We start from the raw sequence: 11,771 nt of genomic DNA on the forward strand, positions 1-11,771 counted from the left end.
TTTTACCTTTGAATCGGACCACTATGTAGTCAATGTCAGAATGTGACAGTAAAAGCACCCAGCATGTTTAGGTTATGAGCGTCCTGCTGTGGTCCGCGACGGACACTTACAACAACTTAATAGGTCAAACAAAGTTGAGCTGAACGCGTGTCAGGCGCTAGTAAGTATGTGTATTGTCGAACTGTGAATATTGCCATTACTAGCTTACCTATTGCCTCGAACTCAGGAAACACCCCCAAAATACTGTGCTCGTACAATCCAATAGAGAATGCCAAATTACGCCTCCCCATTGATGATGAGCTAAACGATCTAGGATAGACGAGTATTTCATTCTGATGTATCTGTTTTTCGCATCTCAGTGCCTAAAAAACATAGCCTAGCATAGTATATAAGGCTCTAAATTTAAAAAACTTTTCAATTATAACGATAACCCAAATAATCACGACATCTATGGACGTTTTAAAAATTTGCCAAAATTCTATGGCGTTGTATTTATTAATGCAATACAATAAAAATGACAATCGAAGAATAAAGAACGCTGATCTATAATAATAAATTAAATAGAATAATGAATGATGCACATTCTCTATTGTAAAATGATGATAAACGTCTGCGGAACGGATGGCTGTAGAACTCTGTAGCACTGCAACGCTTAAGGGAGAAGTCAATAGGGAGAATTATCGAATCTTGACAAGACGGAAGTCTGTATCGCTTTTAATTAATAATTTTGTTGATTTGTGTTACATTGATACCTATGTTTACTGTATTTTCCGCTGAAAAAAATTCGATTCGAAGTTTGTATCGTTTAATAGTACGGCTTCATTCAGGATGGGTGGGAAAGCCAGAATTTTCAGTTTTACTAGTTTATCTCTAGTAGTCGCAGATTATCCACATACTGATAGCACCGTAAAGACCAATATTCTTCTGGTCCATTTAGATACGGGGCGATATCTATGTATATATATAAGTTGCAATCACCATGGCGATTTAATGATGATAGAAAAGAATCTTGATAAGCACACTTGTCATAATATCACAGTTAGAGAGACTACAGCCTGTTATGGCATATCAACTAATGTTCCAAGTCAAGAGAAGACAACGACTGTATATTTACATGCATGCATGCATGAAAAAATTCATTTTTTCTGTATTGAATAGGTCGTGCTTTGCCTGTGACGAGATGGTTAATTTTTCGAGGAAGAACCCGTTGCTTTAATTTGCTAGAATCGATTGATAAACTTTTAAAATGCTCCAATCATCCAATTACAAGTTACTTCAATATTTGCAGAATATAACGTAAAGTATATATGTACACAGGGAATTGTGCCTAAATTGGTACACACTCATACACCATTTTTGGCCCTAGAAGAGAGCCTGTTCTTTCTACTACTCGTTATTTAAAAGCTCGTCAGTTAAGAACTCGATATTTTTGAAATGTTGGCAGGGATGAACTTATATCCAATCTCGTGGCGCTGGAGGGGTTCCCGTTGAAGTCGAAAAGAAAATCCTGCTTGCAAATCCTGTCTGCGTTATTACTACTTCTAGCTGGGGCTTTTGAGAAAATCGAGCAAGGTCTCAATGAGGCAATTTGGGAGAAGTCAATAGGGTTTTTTTTTAAAGGGTTCAAAAATGTATAAAAATGGCTTCTTATATCATCAATCAACAGCCGTTTCAAAAAGGAGAATATCAGTTGTCAACTGGGCCATTCAGTTAAACTTCAGCAGTTAACATTTTTGGACCTTTTGAGTTTTTGACCGTTCTAAGTTTTCGTATTCCTGGAATTGCTATCAGTTTTTAATTTAATTCCTCAAAAGTTGTTCTGGTTGCGTGGCGGAAAAGTTGTTTGCAGACTAAAGAAAGATTATATTAGAGATGACTGGCTATTAGCTTAGGTCAGCGGTCGTTATAGTGAGCGAAAACAATCGGCAAGATGGATCGTTTATCAGACCTGCATTATAGTCAAACGACTGATTGCGCAAGATTGCCAGTTTGGCGATTTTTACTGAAATGAGTTGTCAATAAAGATTACGGTAAAACACCGTCGGTTTAATAATGTGTTATGCACAGGAATAGCTTAGAACGGTTGCCGACATTCGGCACTGAAACTTGACGCAATGCAGACCCGAGTCTGTGTGCACTGACGCCTTCTCCTGTCGACCTGTAACAATGCGACAAGGGCAGAACCCGAAAGTCACGTTGCCCTGCTCCAACTATAAAGGCCCTACAGCTAATACTGGACTAGTAATCCGCTGCAGATCTGGTGCATCGTAGACGACCAGCAGTTAGTGGGTGTTTAGTCTGTGGCAAAAATATCGATAGAGGATTAGTTTGAGGATGGGCAGCCCGAGCGCTAAATGTATTCAGGTAGGTGAGTGAACAAGTCGAAATGGTTTTGATATGCAATATTGGATCTTGCTGCGATCGAAAAGTAAAAGAACTAATCAGTGTCTAGTAGATTACTGCTATTTTTTTTTAAAGGCAGTAAGTTATATTACGCACCTGTAGCCTTCTTCTCAAACAACAGTACAACTTCGGTCCGTACAACTCATTGTGTGCTGCATGAAGCCTCAAAAGGTCCAGCATCATAAATCATGACTTCACGCAGTACGTTTAAGTTTGTGTATATAAATCAGTATTAAAGTGCATCTGCATAGTGACGCCGTTACATAAAATGCTTTAATGATGGTAAGGTATCTGGACAAATAATTATCTTCACTGACTTCATTCGTTTTGCTTAGGTCGCTATTACGATTAAAGTATGTGTCTTCGTTATATCTGCGTTAGCAAGGGAACATTTGTCCTGTAATAGCAACATTGCTTCAACCTAAAAATGCTTGACTGAACGACTCTCAGAGTCAGATGAATCGCTAGCCAGCAATGATTGTCTTGTTTAATTAGTGAACGTTACGTGCACACCTCTTTGAGAAAACACAAAATTTGCAGATACATATATATGGAATAGGTCGAATCCGTAGAAAATACTTTGCATATTGACTTCTACGTTTATCCCTTAATTTCTAGAACACGACCGTCGTTGCCTTTGTAATCCTACTTCAACTGATTTTTGAATTAAAGCCATCATTCTCAGAAGCTCGAGCACGACATCGGCAACCTCACGATCGCGAGGACAAGGACCTTGTGGCCATGCGAAGCGTCAACACCAACTTCCTCTACACCCTAATTTGCGGTGAGTATTTCTTTATACTTTAGAATAAAATGCACCTAATGCTCGCTTTTTTTGGAGGCGAGCGCCACTCTTCTGCTAACCTCAAGGTTAATGGCTCAAATCAGAATTTGCAATCTTACTCTGCCTAAATGTTTCAATGAATCAAAACGTAGAGTTTCTGTCTCTGTGAGAGACGGTCTGTATAACTGCCAATTTTAAAAAATTGACTAACAATTGTTTAGAACGAACGAGTATCGATTAGACAAAAGTTTCTCGGCTCATTAAATACTTTCAAAAAAAAATTAACTTCAACATATGAGACATAATAATTTCCCGTAGTTGTTTGATCATACAATGTATTTATCAGTGCTAGCTCCAATCATATTAATCTTCGACGCTGTCAAGTGTTTAACTAGACTTTCTTAGATCTTCAGCACTTCCAATCATTGTCGTTACGAACGTCAGTGAAAGATCTGTTGACTCTTTTCAGATAACTTTGTATCTGCTGATACCCAGCTGGCACGCTATCATTGCTTACTAAACGGAATGACAGCCATCGTACGTATTCTTTCAAGTCATTCATTTATTTGTGTCGTTCACGCTATTTTGCAGTACATTTAGCTAGGAAAGAAGCCAATTCTGTAGAGAGACACGCATTAAATGTTTGTAACAGTTAACATCAATCTCTAGCATATATATATATATATATATATATGGGACCTGAAGTAAATTTGCAAAATACAGTTATGAAGCAAGTTGCAATGGGCTTGCTCCTGTGGAGGAATTGCTCCGGATTGGCGATAGAATAATGCAGGTTGTTAATTTTTCCTTCACCTATCTGGGTGACAACACTGACAGCCGCCGGACGATTACTCAGGGAAGAAGTTACATAAAAAGTCAAAAAAGCATCGGCGAAAGCTGCAACTATTATAGCGCCGTCACCTATCAAGTAATACTTAACCTGGAGGAGTAGAAGCCTATCAATATGTTAATCACGAATACCAACCGAAAAAAAGTAACTGCGTTTGGTCAATATGGTAGTTAGGGTGAGCAGGATGTGGTACAAAAGTGGAAACTGACAGTTAATTGGCACACGGCGATTACATAGATGGTTCGCAAGTTTCAACATGTGCTCTGACTGTCTATTTGTTCGTCTCACAGCGGTGCTCGTTCAGTCACTACAATAAAGTGCCGTACATAGAACTATGCTTGACCTGTTGTTTCCAATTTGGCGATTATATCATAAATTGCTGTGATAGGTTGGACTTTTTTCGAGTACAAGATTAGTGATAACGAAAATAGGGAATTACTTTGATCAGTATTTTGAAACGAATCCGCGAAATCGTTATATATTTCGTTGTTCCCCAATGCTTTCAGGACCGAAGTGCATTATCTAAATGCGTGACTCGTTTCAATCTTCGAAGCAATGCGGAGTTCATAAGCACCTTCTGCAGGGGAGGACTAAGTTGCAAACAGTTCAGACACTGTATCGTTAGAGAAAGGGTTTGTCCTATATGCAAAAAGGATTATTTGTTGTTAAAAGCAAATTCGGGCTAGTCTGAATTGATTCATTGAATATACTTGTAAATAAATTACAAGAGAATTTATCAAATATACTTTATTTACACGAACCAACTGTCAGTGGAACGTAAAGTACAAACTATTCGCGCAAACTGTAGCATTAATAACAGATGCTACTGCTTTCTAAATTTCTAAATTATGCACGTACCAGGAAGCACTTCGAGAGGCTGTTGGCGCTACAGTCGCTACAAAACCAACCGGAGATTCCCTGATCACTGCGGAACCGGTATCAACTGCTATTACGACAAATATGCCACCAACGACAACCACCCCATTCCCGACTACTGCTACGACCATTGCGTCACCATCATTTGCTGTTGTCACCAAAACTACTGAGGCATGTACATATATGATTATGAAATTACAGAGCATCGATCCGGTAGCCATTTGATCATTCGACTTCGGTCTACAAATATTAAATGGACATTGTACATCACTTGTTTGTTTATGTATAGTGATCACTTGTATATATCTCTAGTTTGACTAGATTTTCCATATTCCTATATGAAACATGTAAAGTGTAAACAACCCACAGTCAAGGATAGTTGTTTGTTACACCGTTCTAAAACAACATATACACGTCTTAGTGTCTCTAAGTATTGCTTTCCTGTTCGCTAAATTCATTATCTTTATTTATCATGCAAACATGCTGTTGCAGTTGAACCACCACCGGGCCTGATAGACTACTTTAAAATAATTATGATGACAGACAGATCTAATATTGTGTGCGTCTTCTATGGCCGACAAGCATGGAAAGACGTCGGGAATTGTAGCGTACGAGTAATATTCCGGAAATTGTATGATCGTTTCCGTTCTCGAATGCGCTCCGTTCTTCCCTAGACATCTACTCACCGATCCATTGAGTAACTAGCCAACAACAACGTGGCCATTATTATGTTTACCTACCCTTTCATTGGCTGGGTGCCATTGCGTAGAGTCAAATGTACGTCGAGTGAATCCGCAAAGCATTTATCTCTTGGTTGGACCACCGATAATAACCCCATTTTCGATTTCCGAGATCCCATGACGCGCCTTTTTTTACGCAACCAATGTACAAATCGTTTCATTGGTCGCATAACTAACCCGTATAATAGCCAAATGACGGTACGGCAGCTGCCACTGTGAGCACAGAGAGAACTACTAACATCTTTTCCTTCCGTGTTTTTAGGCTGTACTCAGAAGCAGCTACGTGGTATTCAGTTGACCTACTGTTGAAATACTGACTCTTGAATCACTATTTTAGGCGTTAGCAGATTGTGTCCCTCCACTTTTGCTCTGCCTTTATATCTGTACCGTTATAATTTTAATCCAGTACCACATACGTACCAATTCAATATGGACACCGTTAGTTTCTTTCGTCATTATATTATAGGCTTCGACATCCTCCGTCTTTGAAGGGAACGCTACAACAGTGGACGCGGCTGAAGAAGCTGGTCGAGGTGATGACACTTCGTCTCCTGCGCCCCCCCTCGGCACGTCGCAACCTCTCCAGCCCGAACACTCCCCCGAGGTAATACCAGATTAATTCTATCGAACATTGTTACTAGCTCTGTACATAACAGAAAGCCACAAACTTTTATCAGCATATGTTATCTGTTGTGGCAGCTTTATTACGAAGGCTGATATCTGTTGAGCAAGTTCACAATAATGGAAGGCCTTAGTCTTTTTTTATTGCACTCGATCTCATTCTCCTACATTCGTGACCCTTGTACACTTTTATGTTGAGCCGAACTATGATTCTAGCAAGCTGAACTGCGCTTGCATAAAACCGTAAATAAGGAAAGAGATTGCAGCCGTAGAAAAAATGAATATGGAGCATCTCAGTGACTATAATAAATACATGAGTTTTTAAGCACCGAAGAAGGACGGCTCTTAAATTAATAACGCCTTCTTCTCCTTAGCCGTAAATACCAAGCTGTTGTCTGTCGTACGATATAACACCTGAATGGTTACTTTTCGTGTAAGCGGTCATGAGGTTAAGCACTGGTCATGTCAAAGAGATGATTTTCTAATTAGCAGTTAATCGACGATGAGGATGACTTCTTCCCATGTCTGTGTGTGAAGAAAGCTAAATATCTCAAGCGAAGTTCGAAGGCTTTTCGACAAGGCCGTTCCCTCAATAACAAGGATGTCGAGCTGCTCCGAAGGCAGTTGGAAAACGCGAGGCTCTTATTTCCACCAGAAGTGATCAGGGTATGTGTAGATCGTCGAAAAGAAGTACTGGGGTGTTACCATAGCATTTAAAAAGGCCAAATATTATTTTTTGCATTCGTAATACGTGAGTTTTCTGGGATAAACCCTGTTCATAACAAGTCATAGATAGGCAACCTATTTACCCATTCAGCTAGGTGGTGCCAAATCTTTGGTATTGTCTTTTTGGACCGGATATTCGTATCGGTGAAGTGTGCGCCCCCTATTACGAGCTAAAATTACAGCGTCATTTTCAGAAATGCCTCGTTGATTTCGGTCACCAACCACAAGGCCATACTTCCGTTAGTTCCACTTCATCGCTTCGAAAATACTACGGGAGCATTTTTCGCCCTTTCTAGTTTGACTCTAGACACAGCGTTGAAATTCATATCGTGGATTTGCACAAGTCAAACAAAGTCTAGCGGTAAAGATAAGTTGACCATCGCAGAAACCCATTTTGCACGTAATGTAGATTTGCCATTTTAATAAACACTTGATTAACAAAAAGTATATCAAGTTTTGAAGAACGTGTCTTTATGTTTATCAACATTGTCCATATGATATTGTCTTACTGATAGACTGGAAGAAAGGTCGATGAGAGACTCCTATCGATACATACCAGCAGTTAACTTGTCACGTCAAAGTACAGGTACAAGGCTTGCTCCATCAGTTTGTCAGGCCAGAGTAGAGATGCGGTAATATAAACTGTCATTAGCTGGTATCCACTGGTTGACTATCGAGACTCAGAAAAAATAATACTAGGAAGCAGAATACAACGAGTAAGCTGATCGAATACTGTATGCAAAAATAGGGAATATGTTTTTTAAAATAGAGATTTTTGGCTTTTCAATGGTTGGGCTGTTGTGGTGTCCAAAGATCATCTTCAGCCTTGCTTTTGTCATTAAACATTGTTTTATATGTAGAGGAAAGTGGCATTAGATAGGCCGAGGTTGACTCCAAACTGGAACCGTTGAAAACAAACGGGGAAAAGTTACGATGGGGTATTTATCCAATATACCAACCTAATATATATATATATATATCCAACCTAAATGGAGTCGCTAAATTTCGAGAAAATATTAATTAAAAACACCCGTGTTATGGGCTCATGTGACCCCATAAGCTAGGCTTTTGTAAAAGAGGAGGGGCTCTATAAGCTACTAACGATTCTGTGCGAACAAGTGAACCATTCAGCCAAACAAGAGGGAAAATGCGTTTTTTTTTTCCTTGAAAGGGTTTGGATTACGAGCGATCGTCGAAATCGTTCAGCGAAAATCGTTCATTGCCAAGTCAGGCAGGCCAAAGAGGATGATTTATCTAGCAGAAGTCCACAATAAGCTCTTCCGCGCAGTGTGAAGTTGACTCTTGGATAGCACATATACTAACACACATATACGAGGGGAGTATACTTCGGGAAGAGCGGGACAGTACTTATGTGCGCAGCGTTCCCCAAAGGCCAACCCGACAGGATTGAAACCTTTATAACTACTACGGTTATGCATTGCTTTGCATAAATGATAAACCTATGATAAGCATCGACGGCATCCAATTTTAATATATACTTAAAATACAGCGGCTTTTACGTCCCCAGCTCACCTTGGGTGTTATATCGATGTAATTATATGTAAATATTTGACTTTAGCTTTAGGATCGGTAAACCGATCGTGGTGAAAAACAAAATTGCGTATTTAACTTATTAAAAACTAGGTATATATGATGTTGTTATTCCAATAATACCTACTAAAAACAACAAATGATGAACACGTAACTCATTTCAGTACCATCTCGCGGCGGAGGTTTGCAAAATATATTGAGCTTCTTACAATATCGTTCCATCTACGCCATTACATATGGTCGTAACATCACGTGCAGCTTTAGAACGGCGGATCTAACTTTATTTGTTACATGACGTTTTTCTTTGGGTTTAGAGCCTTTTTTTTACCGCATAAACGCTTTGAGTTGTGGGTTTTACACAATGTAAATTCGGCAATGCAGGTCTAAACGATATTTTACATAGATATTAATGGCTGTACTGAAGAATATTGTGACTTTCAGGTTGAGTTGTTTCAGTGAAAACAGCTCACCCTTTTGCATGTCCCTACATTTTCTAATTTTGGATCATTTGATATCTCTGGTTTCATCTGTGTGTGCTAGCTTTGCCGTACGTGGAAAGCTTCTACGTAGACAGTTCCCAGCCTGACGCAAAAACAAGATATTTTTGCTAAATATTAGGAAATAATGTTTATTTCCTAATCAATCACGCTTTTCTCAATGATTCGTAATCCGCCTAAGTAGTAGTTGGCATTTTGGTTAGCAAACAAGCATTTGGGAATGAGACGGCTTTTTATTTGATAGAAATATTTGTCCTACAAGTTGGGCATTGAGCCTACAAAGTGGAAAGGGTCGCTGGGGGCCAGATCTGGTGGGTGGTCAATAAATTAAACTCCAATTTTGCCGAGGCGAGCATAGAAAAAAAACTGTATACACTCAGTCCTATTTTTCTATAGTTCCTAATTTTAAATTCGGCAGTTTTTCAATAATTTCGATTCAAAATAGCTTATTAACGCAGGTCAATGACAAACCGAAAAAGGTGCCCCGTAATATGGCCGACAGATGAAACAGCTTCCGGGTTTTCTGGTACCGATTGATCCTATACAGTTCGAGTTTCGACTATACCTTGTTGAGCAGTCTATCAGTGTGTGCACGTTTCATCCGTCCACAGCTTTCGGTCGCTGTCAAAATTGCGACCTATTCAAATTTCGACGGCCTTTAGATGCTTGTTCAAACACTGAACGTGCGGTCAGCTTTTTCATGTTCTGAATATTCACTTGGTAGCATAGGACAAGCAGGTTCTTTTAAGATGCTGATAATAGCCTCTGCTGTTTCTCTAAGGCAGTCGACCTTCTTGATGTTATTGTTAGGCGCTGCAGTGTTTGACCATCCCACACGTTTATTTTCTAGCTGGTACAACCACGTTTAAATTTAGCTGCCCGAAATAAGCGTTCTAAATAATCATCTAGTCGTTTCGTAGACAGCGTCCATACAAACCCAAAAATTTATCTACAATTTTCAATAAATTTTCATACAAATATTAACATCGATAAACAGGAAGGACTGTTGAAACAACATACGACTAACGAATATTGATTAACAAGTATTGCTCAAGACCTGCATAACTATATTATGAAAATTTCGTTGACGCGTCAGGTCATTTTTATGTTAATTTGTCAGGCTATTTTTTTTTAGTTCTAACAAGCAGCGAGGGAACGAGACGTCAGTTAGTACAATATTTTTTCTAACTCTTTTTCCGCTACTTGGTCAGCGTAATTTTGATGGACTTGCTACCTGGAGCATGTGTACCTTTTTGCGCATCATCAGATCTAGCTATTATTACAACGGAGATCACCACGGTGCTAAATTTTCTAGTTATATTTTTGATTAAAAAAAATCACTTTACGTGGAAGGAATTTTTGTTACGAAAGAGTCCGGCCGTTGTGCAACGTACTACGAAACACGAGAAAAACTCCATCACATTTTTCTTTGAAGCCCCAGTGAAGCCCTTGTCAGTTATTGTTCTTAGATATCGCCAGTTATTATATAATACTTGTATTAAAGAGCGGTAAATAGGTTAGATAGCGTTGCATTGGCATGATTTCCTTTGACCCAAATGGTGCTCCTGATCGAAGGCTGGCTCGATTAATAGTAGATATCTATTGTTGTCGCTTTAGTCCAGAGATCCCTAATTGAAGTACTTAGTTGTTACTCAATAATCTTAATCAGATCGGCGTTTCAATGCACCAAAATGTTTAACAATGTACAACAGGGCTGTAGTTACCCAGAGTATATATGCATATTAGTCAATACAGAAGGGCTTCTATATAAAATGGTATCATTTACTCATGCCTAAACTTATACTAAACAAGTAAGGATTGGGACCGTAAGGGTAATACTGGTTTCTATTCTATGATTAACCCGAAATACTCGTTTGACCTTTTCAGTTTGAACGTACACATTTGTCATTCTATCATATAAGAGTTCCCTATACTTTTCTAAATATTGATGTTCTTGAAAATCTACTAAACCGTTTAGATTGAATCAAGTTACGATAAGGATAAGTACTACTTAATCACTTATCGGAGCGATCACTCGAACTTCCATTATATTCATGCGGGACGTATAGTATCATGCTTACTAAGCGAGAATTAAAAAAATAATAACAGTAAATTGAAAACTCCGTCAGTTGATTGTTTGTGATGATATATATATATATATATATATATATATATATATATGTATATATATATATATATATATATATATATATCTTTATTATTACTATTATTATTGACCCTCAATCGATCTTGAGTTCTACAGGGTAAGTACATAGAATAACATTATTATTTTACGTTCGGGGAGCTCCATCGACCCAGCCCTGAAAGACGAAACGCTACCATATGAAACATAAGCCAAGCAAGTAGGCAGCACGGCATCCGTACCTAATCGTTTTTGGGCAGCATTACGCCTGAACAGCCAACACTTTGTCGAGATATACTGAGCCGTACGGAAGACATACGTCGGGTTAGAAGTTTAGTCGATTTGAAAGAGCTTTTCCTTTGTTTGCTCCACAATATCATACTGGTAAATAGTGATTGAAACCTTCAATTTGTATTTAAGCTCCAAAAGCCTTTTCACGTTTTGAGTTTTACGTTCGTTATCGCCGTTCGGCATTCCATCAGATGGCTGGCTCTCGGCATGAAACGAGGCGTGTCGATGCCCGGGTTCCAACCTCGACCACAACATGCCCGTAAGATTAGCAGGCAAATACGTTACTCAC

General features: G+C 38.9%; 1 protein-coding gene across 2 annotated transcripts; it reads left to right on the forward strand.

Annotated features, from left to right (window-relative positions):
- The first annotated feature begins 470 nt into the window (after positions 1–470).
- On the forward strand, positions 471–11,370 carry LOC111272643 (uncharacterized). 2 transcript variants are annotated; one of them, XM_022854216.2, is made up of 8 exons: positions 471–2,364; positions 3,022–3,187; positions 3,657–3,724; positions 4,544–4,669; positions 4,899–5,084; positions 6,120–6,257; positions 6,764–6,940; positions 7,195–11,370. In XM_022854216.2, the coding sequence occupies exons 1-8, from the start codon at positions 2,335–2,337 to the stop codon at positions 7,294–7,296; spliced, it is 993 nt and encodes a 330-aa protein (XP_022709951.1). In that variant the 5' UTR covers positions 471–2,334; the 3' UTR covers positions 7,297–11,370. The 2 variants fall into 2 exon arrangements, with proteins under 2 accessions (XP_022709951.1, XP_022709952.1); XM_022854217.2 differs by having other exon boundaries at positions 6,767–6,940.
- The last annotated feature ends 401 nt before the right edge of the window (positions 11,371–11,771 follow it).

The sequence above is a fragment of the Varroa jacobsoni genome, unplaced genomic scaffold, assembly GCF_002532875.2.
Source record: "Varroa jacobsoni isolate VJ856 unplaced genomic scaffold, vjacob_1.0 contig02833, whole genome shotgun sequence".
Lineage (NCBI taxonomy): Eukaryota > Metazoa > Arthropoda > Arachnida > Mesostigmata > Varroidae > Varroa > Varroa jacobsoni.

Coding starts and splice junctions, on each gene's coding strand:
- LOC111272643 (XM_022854216.2), top strand. CDS start 2,335: ATGGGCAGCCCGAGCGCTAAATGTATTCAG. Junction 3,725..4,543: donor TAAACGGAATGACAGCCATC/GTACGTATTCTT, acceptor CAATGCTTTCAG/GACCGAAGTGCATTATCTAA. Junction 6,258..6,763: donor AGCCCGAACACTCCCCCGAG/GTAATACCAGAT, acceptor TTTTCTAATTAG/CAGTTAATCGACGATGAGGA.